We start from the raw sequence: 16,055 nt of genomic DNA on the forward strand, positions 1-16,055 counted from the left end.
TGCTCAACCCTTGCTTTGTTCAAGAAGGCATACCGCTCCTACCCCTTGTAAGCATCCCAGCAGAGAGGGAAAGCCACGTGTGTGTGTCCAGCCCATGTTATTCATCTTTGGCACAGATCTCTCTTGTCTTGTGTCACCAGTACTCAGCAAAGACCAAAAAAGCCATCACACAGCCCCAAGGCCATCATTGCAAGGGGGAAGTTGGGAGCACCACGCTTATTCAGTGTCCCACCCTCTAAATGCACAAGGTGAATGGAGATCACCAGGAGACTGTTGCTGAGGCTGACATCACCAGCCAACAGGCTGCAAGCACCAGGAGGTGTCTGGATAGAGGCGGCAGTGAAGTGATCGAAATCTGCTGGGGAGAGAGTGAAGGAAGGTCAGGTGACAGCTCTTACCACAGTGCAAAGCAGAAGAATGGATGACTTGTCTCTCATGTCCCACCCTACACCAGATGCTCTCCTTGCAATGCAGTGCTCTGGGACTGGTTGCACATCTCAGGATGTCTCATCTGGGCAAAGCTGAGCAGACAAGCCTCACTCTAGCAGCTGGGTCCAGCCCTGGCCCATGTTAGCCCAAGCCCATGACTCACTCCAGTCACAAGCAATGATATAGGCAATGCAGCAGCACATGCTGCATGGTTCTCTTGACGCTCTTTTCATTGCCTTACTGCTTTGAACCCCTGCAATCTCCAGCCAGGAACTTCCCACTAGTGCTCTGCAAATAACAACTTTAGGTTTGCTCACTCAAAGCAGAGAAGATAAATCAAAGAACACTTTTGTTTGCAGTCAGCCTGAAATAAACCTTTTTCTTTTTTCTCTTCCTTTTTCTCAGAAAAACAGAACAAAACAAAAAAGAATTTCCTTTCCTGAGTTCAAAAAAATATTTCAGTTCCTGTCCCATAGGGTAGAGGTTAGCATGTTCAGCCTCAAAATGTGAAGCAAACCAGCAATACATTTGGCTCTGGAACTGTCCAAATAAAATGTTTTGATCCTCCTTTTTTCACACTCATCCAAAAGGGTTTGCAAAGTATGTAAGCATTCATAAGCAGCTTAAAGCTGTGCCTCCACCTAGTAAGCCATGTGACTACAAGGTTTCTGTCCCCCATTCTAGACCTCCTGCATCCTATTTGGCTGCCTCCCACTCCCAGCCTATTGGCTGATGGCTCTAACCATAGCAATCCCCAGAGTGCTTATGCCCCATACCTTGAGGGATCCTCCTGGGGTGAGAAGGGGCCGCTGAGTTCAATAACATTGAGCTTGTTCTCAAAGACACCATAGCTGAGGGTGACCTGCAAAGAGGGGTGGGGAGGAGGGAGCAGGGAGGGTGACATGATGAGTTTAAGAGCAAGGAACTTGCTTTGGGCTGCAGAACTTCCCATCCTGCTCCTTCTCTGCTGGCTTGGCCTCTACCTTCCTGTCCTCCTTCCCATGATGGTCCACCATGCCAGCCCTTTACCCTCCTTACCCCTTACCCCCACACCCCTTGTTATCTCCCCCTGTGAGGCAGACATTATGCAAAACCCCTTCCCCAAGCACACAGCAGCTCTCCTTGTCCTGATGCCATGTTCCCCTAAGGACTGCCCCCTGCAATCCTCCCTTCAGTTCCCATAAACTTGCTCCCCACCACCAATCCAGGGTGCACTGTGACTGGCAGGTGTGCTGCTGACAATGTCTGCCCCTTCCTTCAGGGAAACATTTTTCAGGAGGCCTGAGGAAAAAGCAGGCAATTGATTCAATCCTCATCACTGCCACCAACCAGGTAATGTGCCAATCAGCTCCCCTCCTCCATTTCTCCTTCCTCACACACCTCTCTCTTGCTCTATCCCCCTGCTCACCTGCTGTGTGAGCTGAGTCGAGGGGATGAGCTGCAGGTTCTCCAGGTGGGAGTGGAAGAGTGAGTTGGACAGCAGCTGCCCACCAACTTTGCACTCAATTATGTAACCCATGGTGCAGTCATCTGGCAAGCGGATAAGCTCTGAGGTGCTCAGGAAGTTCCTGCCACTGGAAGAGAGCAGGACTGCATGGGTTAAGACAAGTGTGGAGGGATATATAGGCATCCACTTGTGCTCGAGATAAGAGAAGGACTTAAGTGTGGACCATAGCAAACATTGGAAATAATACGCAAGAAATCCTTGAGTCCTGCCTGCAAAGAAGTGGGGATGTGTTTGCTCTTCAGCCACCCCCAACCATGCCGTCCCACCAGTTGTCCAGTGCTATGCCTGATACCTATCCAACTCCTCAGTCAGCTGATTCAGAGAGCTGACAGTTTTCCAAATTACTTTTCTGCCTGTTTGGTGAGCTGCACAGATTCATTGAGGGGGTCTGACAAGCTAGCACAAGAGAAGCAGTGGCACCACATAGCCAGGATGAGGAGGGAAAAGGGAACAGGGCAGTCTCTTTCAGCGGGAATTAGCCAACCATTGGCTCCACTGTAATGTAACACCACACTCTTGGCCATGGTTTAATGACAGGGTAAACCCAGCGTTAAAGCTCCTGCAATTGGAAACAGCCACATGGCACAAAGCACTGTCTACTATAACACCCCTTGGCTAGTTCTAATATGTTTAGAACATTCAAATACAATAGTGGCAGACTTTATGCCAGGTTAAGAATTGTCTATCCATGCCACTTTAATTTTACCCTGGATCAGAGATCATCTTCCTGTCTGGATCTAGCATAAACTGTGTATCATGTGTTTCAGCTAAACCGATGCAAACAGGATCGTGGGCCACCTGGTGTGGATCAGATCTATCTTTCTGGGTATGCACAGCTTCAATTAAGGGTGGCACAGCCATTGCCTATGGGCACATGTGCTTATGGCCTGTGATATGACCTAGGGCATACTGGAAAACATCATCTTGCGCTAACAACAATCATTGTAGGCTGGGCTATCAGAAGATATCAGACCTACTTCTGTTCTCCATGCACCAGGCTGAGGAATTGACACTGGAGACTGGAAGAAGCTGGAGAGGGTTTGAGGTGAGGGAACTGGGAAATCAGCTCAAGAGGGAGGAAGAGGGAGTTTCAAGGAAGCACAGTAAGGGGAAAGGAAATAGGCAGACAGGGAAAGTACTTAGTAAACAGTCAGAGGGGGCTGAAAGAAGTGGGAAGGAGTGTGGGGGAATAACCAAGAGCTGAAAGGAATTGGGGAAGGAGGAGTATGTCATCCTATCATCATGTTTGCTGACATGCCTACTCTTGCCTGCTTTTAGTAAGGTGGCAGACCCACCCAGTACATCCTTCCTCTGGTCTCACATGCTTGCAGACACATAGCACATGGCACTCTGCACCCTTGCAAATACCACATACACAGCTCCAGGTCTTGCAATGACAGGTATTTATGTGCATCCATGTTCCTTACCCCCAGGGGTTCATATACCCACCAATTGCACAGCTCACCTGGCCCAAGGCGCCATCTTGTTTGCCAGCTTGCGACTGATGCAGAATCCAGCCCCTCCTGTGGCAAACCAGAAATGCACAGACTTCTGGAGAGAAACAGCAGAGACAGTCAAGAGCAGTGGCTCAAATGATACCATACTCCCTGAAATGGGAATGCTAGAAACCAAGTTTTGATGCAGAGATGAACAGAGCCCCATTGTCATCTTCCTAACTGCTGCCCAGAACAAGGTCTTGCTGGTAATACAGCACAGATTTTGACTTCCTCACGTGACTGGGAAGCCAGGATAATAGGGCATAATACAGCACTGCAGTTCCCCTCTCAGCCAAAGGCAAAAAGAGCAAGCAGAGGTGGGGGGTCCACTGGCCAAATAACGTCACTTGTGCTAAAGAAGTCTAACTGGATATCCAGGCTGAACTCTGCCAACTTGTTAAAACAGAGTTGGTCAATTTGGCAGCAGCAGGTGGGCTACCCAGTGCAGACTTGTCTTCTTGCAGATGGGTACCCAAAGGCACAGCAGCAACATGGGCCATCATTTCCTCTTCCTCTGGGTGGCTGCCATCAATGCTACAACATTCAGACAAGACAAGCAAGTTTTCAGCTGATGCCTGTGGCTCTTTGGACCTTTTTCATCATGGTACACCTCAGTCAATGAGCCAAAGCATTAAAAACAACCCATTCCCCTCCATCCCTGCCACGAGCCATGGGCTGTACCGTCTTGTTGTTAGGCAGTGTTTCAGAGGCACGGATGGGTCGGTTCAGGCTGGGTTTCCCTAGGTAGACATCCCACACTGCAGAGTAGGAAGACAAGAGCTTCAGGAGGGCCTGAGGGTTCAAATAGTTGTCATCATCCAAGTGGCAAAACCAGCTGGAGGGAGATGGTAATGAAGGCACAAGAGGTTTTCAATAAGGAGGGTGCCTCTTTCTCTCAACGGCCTGCCATACAAAGGTGCTGAGCAGCAGCACACTGACTTGATTTCAAAGCGCCTGGGATCACACACACCCACAGTGCCCGACTTCCTTCTTTCCTCTGGGAAAAGAGCCCCAACAGGGATAAAGTGCCATCCTCCCTCCCCACTCAGCCTCATACTGATGCTTTTCCTCAGCAAATGGTTGCCTGCCAATTAGCCTGCCCCGTGGGACCCATGTCCACACAAGCTCACAGCTGTGCCACCCCAGCAGCCCATGGCAGCCGTGGCTCACCTTTGGCTGCTGGCCAGAAATGCGTCGAACTCTGCAGCCATCTTGCAGGAGAGGGCAAGGTGGCTATGCTCAGCAGAGCAGCTGGTGAACACCACGTGGTCACCTGTAAGGAGAGAGAAGGCTATCACTCAGGGCTGGCCTGCTTCGCGTGGTCCTGGAGAGGAAACCCTCTGGGCAGGAGGGAAGGGGAGTTCAAGGCCGGCCTCCTCACAGCCCCTTGAACAGGCATCCAAGCCCACTGCCACGTGGGTGCTTTCTCCCACCCATTTAGCTCTTCAACTCATAAACCCCAGGCTGTTCACTCCACGCAAGCCTTGCTCTGAAGACCACTCCTTGCTCTTTTGCTTCATGGCTAGATTTCACCCCATGAATGGCACAGTGGTGAGAAGAGTCTACTCTTCAGTTTATCAATCTACTTTTTCCCACTGCCATCACTGCACCTTGCAAAGACACATAAGTCCCATCCTTCCCATCACTAGGAGCTGATACCCAGGGAAAGTGGAGCATCTTGCCCAGGGTTACAACCTGGCTTTGCCAAATTGCCTGTCAACCACACTTCCACCCTGCCCACTGTTAGCTAGGATATAGGGACTGCAGGGTTTTCTCCAAGGCTGCTTGTACTGAGTGGCTTTTGCCTGAGGACATTTTAAGGCAGACAGTCTCCTATCTTGAGTCAGACACTTGCCCTGGGGGGAGCCAAACCACAGCAAATCATCACTGCTCAACCTGGTGGGCTCTGCAGGGCTCTCCCATGGGATGTGGCAAAGAGGGTACTCCACCATGCAGAGCTGGCATGGGAGAGCCAGCCTTCATGCAGGACCATCCTCCAAAGGCCATGAAAGTTAAAAGGCTGAAGGTAAGGAGGAGGACACAGTGTTATAGGAAAGGTGATTACCCATTCTCCTTTTCAGAGCTTCGTCTTCTTCATCAGTGAAGACATATGTCTGGGGAAATTAGAGAAGGAGGTCACTCTGAGGCCTGGAGCTGGAGCTGCTCTTGGCTGCTCATCTGCTCTTCCCCTCAGCCAGACACGCACTCCACACACGCATGCTGCAGTAGCCCCTCTCCCAGCCCCATGCCAGCCTCTGTGCCTCACTCTCTTCCAGGCACCAGGCAGCAGCTGGACTCCCTGTCTGGGCAGAGAGATGGCTGGCATGGCTGGCTGCCCCATTGTCCCCTCTCCCCCAACAGCGCTGGCCCTCTTCTCACTTTCACAGCCAATTAATCCTCTTAGAGCCCCATGCTCTGCTCGCAGGAGGTGCAAACAGGCCCCCACACTGCCCCTCTTGCCCTCCCATTGCTTTAAGCTGCTGCTCTCCCATGTACGAAAAGGGGAGGGAGGGGCAGTTTGGCCAGGAAAGTGGTTTTCCTTTGGCTCAGGTGAGCGAAGGGAAAAAGAGTTCAAGTCTCCAAGTGCCCCTCTCCAAGAGGAGCTCAGCCAGATGGTGTGCAAGGGGACAGGCACAAGGCAGCCTGGGTCACCTTTTCAGTGCATGTCAGGGCTCTCCCACTAAAGGCACTGGGGGTATGCTGGTCAGCACTGGCTGAGACCACACGGATGGAAGCTTTGCTTGCTCCTGGACAATCCCAAAGCTGGTCCCAGCATGCAAGGGCCTGTCTTGAGGAGAATGGTCAGCGCCTCCTTTGTCACCACATGAACCAACTGCCCTGAGCTGGCACCAACCATGCTTGTGTCACTTCATTTTTCCCAGGGGTCTGCTGCCTTGGGACAGGGGGACCTGTAACACTGCATGAGGGTGTGAGGGAGGCTGGTTTAACTTGTAGTTGTAGAAAAATGAAAGCATTGTGGTCAGAGGCAGCTCAGGTTAAAAGGGGAACATCTGTTTGTGTGTTAAGTGCGTATAGCCCCCTGCCGCTTCCCTGCCACCTCCTCTTCCTCCGCCCTCCAGGCCCCTCTAATCCCCCTCACTGCCATTATGTGGCACATCTCCCCCTGTTCAGGGCCAGGCAGGGATCAGAGCTCAGGCAAAAAAGCTCCCCTCAGGCAGAAAATGAGCTTTCACAAAATCAAAAAGGAGTCACAAGCCTTAAACTGTCTCTCCACCAGCTGCCCACAGGCTGGTTAAACACAGCACCTGGGCAGGGACAAAGGGGAAGAGGCAGACAGACGACAGCTCGTAGGAGCTGTCATTGCGTCAAAAGGCTCTGACAAGGAGACAAGTCCTTACCTCCCCATCTCCCGACATCTACCCAGCATTCAGGCTGAGTGATGTGCCCCCATCAGAAAGGTGTGGGAAGAGAAATTCTCCAAACACAAAAGGAAGGTAGTGAAGGACCCTCAGAAACCATCCGGCTCTGGAAGAGATGGCAGCACCAGAATTAAGAGGATGGTCTCATTATGCCAAATGTGTGACTTGTACTGACTTGGTGAATTACCCTCCAACAGCCGAATGGCAGTAACTGACTGTGCATACCTTCCTACCCCTCTCCAATGGTTAAAATCTCTTATTTTAAACCACTTTAAAGGTGATCACAGGAAAGGAAGCAATTAGCTAAGTCTCAGGTAAAGCAGTCACTCTGGATCAGGTGACTATAACTTAATGTTCAGACAAGACAGGAATTCTCAGTGACGTGATTTTCCTTGAGAGCATATCAAAGCCAGAAATTTCCACTATGAAAAATATTTCATCTTAAGAAAAAAATCTGAAACCATTGAAATTTTCTGACATAAAAAAAAAAACAGAAACAGTGCTGCTTGAAATGACTTGCTTAGAAATATAAGACCAAGTAGAAAACATGTACATAATAAACATCATCTTCCAACTGACCTAAAATAGGGACCTTTCTCTTTTCTCAGATTTTTTTACTTGTGAAAATCTTCTGAGGTTCCCACTTTCCTCTTGATGTGAGATGGAAAAAAGGTTTTTTTGAAGACACCTTATATGTTTCTGCAGGAACCCAAGGATGAAGGAGCATTGTCACCAAGGGGAACATCAGCATCTCCAAAAGAAATGCAAAGAGGGGGGCATGAGTGTGTGTGGGAGGCAAATCTGCCTTCTCCATCTCCCCTGCCCGGAGGGGATTTGTTCTGGCTATGCAGGTCTTTCTCAAGGAGACACCAGCTGCTCTTGTTCATACTAATGGAGCCTAGAAGAGATTCAGAAGGTCACTCTGCGCACACAGACTTATTCTCCCTGTTGGGGACATGGGAGCAGAGGTGTCTCTGCAGGCAAATGGGGTGGACAGAAGCAGCCTCCCCACCATATGCTCTGTTCTGTGCTTCACCAGACTCTCAGTGGGGCCATGCATGGTCTCCCATAGTGCCTCTCATTGTGGTGCCTCTGCGCGCAGGGACTACCCACAAGTCCATTCTCGCAGGTGGCCCAGCGGGCTCACAGTGCAGCCATTCAGCCACAGTTTCCCGCTCCCCTCCTGCCCAGCGTCCCCCCAGCACAGTTACTCCTGCCTGCGTAGAGGGGAATCACAGAGTCCCGCTTTCCAGTGCGCACAGAGCTGGCCAGGACAGTCGTCACTTCTGCTATGGGGGAGCTGATCCGGGCCTGAGGAGTGGTGCAGAGTGGAAGGCATCCCCCAGTTCTGGAGCAGATGAGCTGGGACAGTTGAGTGGGAGAGGATGCCTGCCAGATCGCCAGCGCTAGCAGAAACCTGAAGCCACTGGTGTCAGACAGCCTTGCCTGGCAGCTCTCTGTGAACAGAAGTGCCCATGTAATGGTAAACACTGGGCTTTGATGCCCGCTCAGCCCAAATTAGGAGCGTAGCCTAACAAGGAAAAATTAGGAAAAGGGAATAAATATGTGGAATCTGGCAGTCCAGGTCCACATGCATCTCCCAGGCTCCAAGGATATCCTTTCTCCAGGCAGAAACAGCCTGCAAAATGCAAACACATCAGCAGAGTTGAAAGTACAGCTGACCAGGAAACTGTTCCCCTGCCTGGAGAATATGTTTGAGATTCGAAATCTCCAATGTGTTCACAACACTGAAAATGCGAAAAACATTTCAGGATGGGTTGTTCAAAGGTTTCATTTCAATCAGTTGGGTGTTTGGGTTTCTAAAAGAAGAAAGGTACTAGAATTAGTTTATATTACCAAATAAAATGCTATTTCAGACCAGAAACCTAGACCTTTCTCTCTCAAAATTATAGGGCTAAGAATGTCAAAATGCTTTCCAGCGTAACAGTCATCAAAACTTATATTCAGAGGAAGTCTTTCCCAGGGAAAAGTCCTTTCATTGAAATACCCTCCCTATCAAGCTCCAGTGGAAAGTTTGTCATGGAGTAGTCCTCAAGAAACAGAGCATGGTCCAGCATCTAGTGAAGAGCACCCATCCCATATTTCCCTGTCTCTCATTAGCTGCCTATCTTCTCTTCTATTTAAACAATACAGTTTTAGGAAATCTCTCTCTCTCTCTTACTGTGTACCTGACTGAGTCCAACATATAGGACTCTTAATTGGGCCCCTGGACTCTCTTCTAACCGTAAAGATCACAGCTGGTCCTGCCTCCTGTTATAGTCACCTAGGCCTAGCCTTTGAGGTCCAGGTTGCTTCCTCTGGGAGGACACTGTGCAGATCCCAGTATCAGGAACACAGCCAGATGCTAAGACTTCCCAGCTGGCCACCTGCACAGAAGGCCCCACTGGATCAGTAGCCAGCCATGAGTTATGGCCAGTGAGATAGCAAGACCAAGGTCAGCCCTAGGAGGAGGTAATCCCTGCAAGTCGGTGCTTCTGAGACCTGAGTCACTTAAGACTCTGAGACTGTCACTTAAACGTCTGTTTTTGTTTATCCATAAAGCCTCGTTAGGAGGATATCTGGTATCCTATCCCTGGCCCCACAACTATTAAATGCCCTTTGCAAATTGAGAGCTCTCTCTTTTTTTTCTAAGCAAGAGCTTCTATCTTGCTGATTTTTCAAAATCTAAAACTTGCCCACCTCCAAAAAACCCTCCAACAGTTTATTTCAAGAAAAAATGAAGGCTTTTAACTCTCATATACTTCTCTTTACCCCCTCCTTCCCCTGCCCTCAAGGCCATTTAGGGGAAAAAAAAAAAAAACAGGAAAAAAACAGGAAAAGTTGACAGTGAAAAAAGAGGAAAATATGGAACTTGCAGAAAAATTTGATATTAATGAAAAAAATATGTTTAAAAATGACTAAGTCTCCTGTTCTAGCCTCCCCTTGCCATTTTCCTGCTCAGTCTGTGAAGCTTTCCTACATGCCAGTAGCAGCACTGAAAATTCAACACCACTGTTGGAGGTGAAGCTCTTCACAGGTTTGGGCATAGTTTGTCTGCCATATACCCCACGCACAGAGGGTCAGACAAGTTTGGGGAGCTGCTATCTAATTCTTGTTGTCAGCAGGATGGCCAGATGTATGTTTGTCAAATACATGAGGAGGGAAAGGTGAACTGCCTCTTGCAAATCCACTCCAAACAGCCCAATCTCAATATCTTATTGCCAGTGCTCAGCCTGTCCCATAGTACAGCTACACAGTTGAGTTTGGTTTCTCCAAAGAGCCGTTGGGCTGAGGGCAGGCGAAAGCAGATAGGAGAAGTGTATCTTGAGGAGGAAGTAGGGTATCTCAGATGCTAACACAGACACCCATACAGGAGAGGAAGCATGCTCAAAATAGGACACAACTTCCTGCAGCAACCGCAGCAGACCAAACAGTTGCAGCACCATAAAGTGGAAAACCACTTTTACCCAGAAAACCCTGCATCACTTCAAACACTCTGCTACCCCATACGTCCACCCCCTTCTCCCTTCCTCACTGAGGCCTGAATTTGTCTGTTAGCCACATGTTACACACAGGCAGAAACAACAAAACCTTTGGGGACAGCCGCAGGATTTTTTTCTTTCTTGAAGAGTAGCTCTGCAAGGGAGTGGAGGCAAGGCAGAGAAGTACCATTTCCCCCAAGGTCCTGAGGTTAGGATTTGGCAGTGATTGAAAAGCGGAGTTTGTAGCCCAGACCTCTGATCCCTAGCCAGCTGGGCTGCTAGAGAGCCTGGAGCCTGCACCAGTGTACGGAAATGAAAGCTCTTCCAAGTGCAAGGAAGTACAGCCCAGGTAATAGGGGGCACTTCTGCCAGTCTGCACAACGCCACTAGTCATGGATACACATGCCCTACATCAGTTCTTCTAGCAGGAAGCAAAACTCTCCAACCTTTCCTTAGCAAAGGGGGAAAACATCAGGGCCCAGTTAAAAAAGTCAGATATATGCAAATGTCACCTCAAGAGCGTGCACACAAGGTGATCTGCCAAGAAAACAAGGGATTGATTATGCTGATATGCACAGGAGGGAATAAGGCTGCAGACACCCCTCCTGCACACCCATCCTCTTCGGCCACTTCCCCTCATGCCCACATCCTCCAGCCTCTGCTCCCCTATGTGCTGCACTACGCCATCCAAGGGTGAACTGTGCCCAGGCGCAAGGCAGGCATCATGGTCTAAGTCTGGGAGGGGCCACTCTACTTGAAACCTAGCAAACACATGTTGCTTGGATGTAGAAAGCCACCATTTCAGACAGGCTTGGGAAGGTCTGTGCTTTCAGACTGGTGTGGCCCAGGCAAACCATCATCCCCAGTGTTACTAGATAAAAAACAAAAGTAAATCCCTCCCCCCAGCACAAGGCCAAGGAGTTAGGCTTATGTTAGGGGCAGCTGATGCCTGTCTAAGAGCACTTATCCTCCCAGCCTTTGTGGGAAGAGCCCACACAATGCCTTCAGTCTTCTGCTGGCCCTTCCCTTGAACCAGTGAAACATCTTGGTGGGTAGCATCCACCTTTCAATGTGAACAGAGGTGAAAATTAGGGGAAATAAAAGAAAGTACTTGGGGGGACTGCAATGTCCAGCCTCCACTTCCTTTGGCCTTTATCCCTCTCCACAGACATCCCATCCATGCCCTGCCACCAAACACCCCCTCACTAGTCCAGATCAACACACTCACTTGCTCTCTTGCCCGAGATATCCACGTGTCCAGGAGCAGCTCCATCCTGCTCTGGTGAAATCTCTTGGTTGTCTTCACAGCTATGAAAATGTCCTCAAGCTTCAGACCTCCCCCAGTCCTGTATTCATCCTGAGGATGGGCTTGCAGGTCCTTCCGCCTCCTGCCACCACCTTCTGCAACATCCTGTGGGCTCACTTTGGCCCATTGCTCTGTATTCTCTGACATCCCTTCTCTGAGCCCCAGGGACCGGGCTGTTTCTTGAGCCCCATGGTGCCTTACAGAAAGGAGAGCCATGCTGACAAGGAAAACAGCGGCTCCAGACAGACCACGGATGAGCCGGCGGTCCATGGCTCCTGAAATGTTCCCACCGCAGCCAGAAGCCTATCAGACAAGGACAATTTCTGCCTCTACCTCCGCGTGAATCTGTCCACTCTTCTTTAAGCCTCTGACAGGGCAGGACACGCTGAGAGTGAGGTCCAGATAGGATGTAGCCAAGAAATGGGACAGATGTGGACCAGAAAGCAAAAAAGAAAATTCACAGAAACCTAAGGGCAAAGCCAAAGAGACAACAGCCCCTGAGCTTAGAGGTGGAGGAGGGAATCTCTACAGACCAAGGAGACTTGATTACCCAGGCAGGCAAGGACAGGAGACAGGGAAATACTCCAAGGCAACTGGCAGGTGGCTGGCACAGCCTGCCATGTGGGAAGCAAGCATCCCCACTCCTGCTGGAGATGCTGAGTCCCAGGCTAGAGATAGAAAGCAGGAGTAAAAGAGATTGGCTCCATCAGTGAGAAGTCTGGACCGAAGCCATCAGGTCCCCAGCAGACACCAGCCCGTGCATCCAAGCCAGGGGCTGCAGGGCGGAGGCAAACAGCCAGAGCAGGGCTGCAGGGCAGGGGCCAGGTTCCATGCGTACGGCGGACCACAGGACTGTCTCACCACCTGCTCCCTCTGTGTGCAGCTTGCCCTTGCTCCCTGCCAGCCCCAGCCCCGGCCTCGGTCCCGCCTCCGGGCATGGGGCGGGGCACCAGCCCCGGTGGAGGAAGAGGATGGAGAAGGGAGGATGGAGGAAGAACGGGGGGAGGTCTGAGTCTGAAAGTGGGCTTGTCGCATCTGCAGTGCCAGGGCAGCCATTCCCAGGCTGGGATCTCTCCGGTGTGACAAAGAAGCTGATCTGCAAGGACAAACCTGTTGCTTGATTGTTTTCCCCATTCAGTAAAAATCTGGCTCAGTCTCTGCATGCAAGAGGGGTTCCCTGCCTTACAGGGGAGGCAGGATGTGGGTGCAAGCCCTGCTCAGCCCTTTGCTGGAACATCAGAAAGGGAGGGTGGAGCCAGATGCAGGCTGGGAGGTAGAAGGGAGCAAAGCAAGTGAAGTTAAGGTGTGGGGTCCTAAACTGTTCTTGGGAGGAAACATGTTTCTCCATGCATGCCCCCTGAACTTTTCCCATTGGCACTGCTCTGAATTACTTTCCCTGCCCTTTTACCCTACCCTGCCTCCCCAAATCGGGGCTATGTGTCCCCTGCTGCTCTCTCCGCATATACCCCAGAGTCTCAGACTAGGAGCTCACCCCTGCTTCTGAAACCCCTGTCTCCCCAAACCATGACCCCAACCCTGTCACCTTCGAAGGTCCCTTTCCCTCTGCCTCTGGCCACCCTCCCTCCACATCTCACACCCCCCACCCAGGAGACCTGGCTCTAGCCTGAGGGCAGTCTGCTGCCCAGGTGGCTGCAGAGCCAGTGACGCTCACAGAAATAGGCAGGGGGCACCAGCAAAAGAGAGGGGAGGCCTAGTGCCTCCCTTTTGGTGTCTGTGCCTCAGCATCACTGCTGGGTTTTTATCCCACCCAGGTTCTCACCCCCTCTTAGCTTCTGCACCCACTGGGAAGGCTGATCTCTTCCAGACCCATTTTACCCTGCTGGCCAAGCCTGGCTTTGCTTCCACTACCCCCCGGAGACCCTGACCTGCTCTGTGGACAGGGAAGCAGGGCTGTCCAAGTATGAAACAAGGGGAGGAGGACTGAGAGCTCAGCGGCTGCTTTGACTGTCAGCCTGTGTCAGACAGGGCAGGCGCTGGGGAAGGGACTCATGGGACAGAGATAGATCTGTAGTGGGGGGGATAAGGAGAGAAGACAGATGTAAGGCCACACCATTGCATGTCCCAGAAAGGAACAGTTTGCCAGTATCCTGCATGCCATTGCTTAAGCAGAGGATTAAATAAGGAGGGATATCCTAGGACCACACTCACCACAGAAGCAGACATCACTCATCTGCACACAGTGTGTGCAAGGGAAACAGAAGGCACTTTACAGGAGTGGGAAACTCTTTGCAGCTGTGGCTTTCCTGGAGCCCAGGCACTCAGGCTCTGGGTTTGTCACATCCATTTTCCCTGACACAAGTGCCCAAGTTCCATCCCCAAACCATGCTGCAGTCTGGTGCTCTGAGCTTCCCAGTGCCCTCCAGCAGGGTTCAGCTCAGCAGCTTGTCCTTTGGGGCTCTTGTGCTTTCCAGGATGTTCTTTCCTTTTCCCATTCCCTGAGCAAGTTTGGTCTCCTTGCCCCCTACAGAGAATCCCAGATGAGTCCCATGGGCAGAGCAGGAAACTGGCACAGCCATCTCCTTCCCCCCACAGCACCCCCATACCTTACTACCTTCCCACAGCCAAACAGGGCCTTGCATCTCCGTTTTGTCACCTTCACTCCAGCCCAATGGTTGCCAATATGGTGATGAGGGCGGTGTGGGACTGTGCTGAGGGGCACTGTAGCTGAGCAGCCCCTGCGTGGAGCAGGCTGTCCCCAGGGAGGGGGATATCAGGGATACATGAGAGCCCCTCCAGGGCAAGGATCATTGCAGATGGGAAATCTTAGGTTCAGCACCACAGATTGCTGTGTGATGTTCAGCCAGAAATAAGGTGGGTGACTGCTAGGCTCCCCTGCCATGCCTTCATGTTACCTTTAGGACCCTTCAAAAGGCAGCCCAGGGGTACAGAGAGATAACCAGCTCAGGGCTGGGATGACACGCACACACCCCCACCCCAGCTTCCATGTTGAAGCACGCATGGGGACAGCATGATGATAGTGCTCTATATAAGCTACTGAAATCAGAGCACTTCCTTAGGGAGCTACTAGCTGTGGGCATCAAATCTGAGCATACCAAAAAAAATAATAATAATAAGATGGGGACTGAGGAGGGACTGGGAAGGGACTGGGGAGGGGGACATGGCTCCCAGGATATACCATGTGACAAAGGCCCTCCCGTCTCTCTGCTGCTCACTGCATGCACATGCCGGATCGTGGGAACTTAGAAAAGAGTGTCAGGGCAGGGATCAGGGTACCTCTGTCCCACACTCCTGCTGTGTGTCCGAAAATAGGCATATTATGGGGGCACAGGGAAGATCTCCTTCTAGGACTAAAGACAGGTGCTCAGTTTCCCCAGGCCTCACACAAACGCTTTCACCCCAGCCCTGTCCTTGGCTCCAACTTTCTCTTTTATAAGGAAGAACCCACTGAATACTTTTCTTCTCCCTCCTCCCATGTACTTTCTGAGCTTCCGAGGCTTCAAGGCTCCCGGCCTTCCCCTGAAGCAAGAACATCTCCCCAGCATCTCCCATGACCCTTTGTAGGGTCCCTGCAGATTTTATTTTTAGGTGCCTTTGAATAGGGATGCTTTCTTATGCTGATCTGGGGGGGGAGCATGTCATTCACCTTCCAGCCTTACATTAATGTGGGGACATGAAGCTAGCATGACTGATCCACTGTCTCTGCGCCAAACATTGTGATTGCTGCCATGGCTAGCCACCGCTTCTCAACCAGGAATTAACCTTTCTGAGTGCTTTGGCCCCACGCCTGCAGCCCCAGGCAGCTTCCATAGCTCCCAGGCATCCTGCAGTGTCTCCCAGCCCTGGCCAAAGACATCATTTGGGAGAGGAAGGGGGACACAGGCAGAGCATCCTTAATAATGTCCCCCAGAAGAGACCTTTGGGAGCTGCAAATATAATTCAAATTCAAACAGAGCAGGGTATTGGGCAGGGGAACAGATCAGACCCAACCACGTACAAACCAAAACATGCCTGAAGCTTAAAGTGAGCGCAGCCTCCCTCTTTCTTCCCTCTTTCTTCTGCAGCACCGGGATTAGGGGACCATCTGTCACTGTCATGGTGGAAGTGGCACTGTGCTCACCCACCCTACAGCCACAAGCCTGCTCTGCTAAAGCTGCTTCTGTGGGGCAGAAACCCTTCAGTGCCCAGCCCTGCGCTGCAGAGGGGCTGACCCACACGTTGCCGGCAGGGTGCATGTTGCTACAGCTCTGCCAGGAGCAGGGGCAGGCAGCGTGGAAAGGGCTGGCAACTTCCCACAGTGACACACGCATGCTGCCTTGTCAGTCCCCTCCCTGGTGGGAGAAAATTTGCTCTCAATGACTCTTTACAGGGGCTTGTGCAAGGCTGTTACAGCTGGTAATTGGTGCCCAGGGCTGTTAATTGCATTGTGCCTGTTACCTAACCTGTGACTCATTCCTCTGAGCAGGTAGCCACCCC

General features: G+C 51.2%; 1 protein-coding gene across 1 annotated transcript; it reads right to left on the minus strand.

The window, feature by feature from the left end:
* Window positions 1-288: 288 nt before the first annotated feature.
* Window positions 289-11,870, minus strand: MFNG (MFNG O-fucosylpeptide 3-beta-N-acetylglucosaminyltransferase). Its single transcript, XM_067289879.1, has 8 exons — window positions 11,523-11,870; window positions 5,498-5,546; window positions 4,603-4,705; window positions 4,114-4,267; window positions 3,402-3,487; window positions 1,838-2,003; window positions 1,206-1,291; window positions 289-358 (listed from the first exon to the last, which is right to left on the minus strand). Exons 1-8 carry the CDS (start codon window positions 11,868-11,870, stop codon window positions 289-291), a joined length of 1,062 nt encoding a protein of 353 aa, XP_067145980.1.
* Between the last annotated feature and the right edge of the window lie 4,185 nt (window positions 11,871-16,055).

This window comes from Apteryx mantelli, chromosome 1, assembly GCF_036417845.1.
Source record: "Apteryx mantelli isolate bAptMan1 chromosome 1, bAptMan1.hap1, whole genome shotgun sequence".
Classification (NCBI taxonomy): Eukaryota; Metazoa; Chordata; class Aves; order Apterygiformes; family Apterygidae; genus Apteryx; species Apteryx mantelli.

Bases quoted from the DNA above. Each gene is read 5' to 3' on its own strand.
- MFNG (XM_067289879.1), bottom strand. From the start codon at position 11,870: ATGGACCGCCGGCTCATCCGTGGTCTGTCTGGAGCCGCTGTTTTCCTT. The intron at 4,268-4,602 runs GTGAGCCACGGC...ATCTCCCTCCAG, and splicing joins TTTCTGGCCAGCAGCCAAAG to CTGGTTTTGCCACTTGGATG. The intron at 1,292-1,837 runs GTGAGCAGGGGG...CCCTCTTTGCAG, and splicing joins CGACTCAGCTCACACAGCAG to GTCACCCTCAGCTATGGTGT.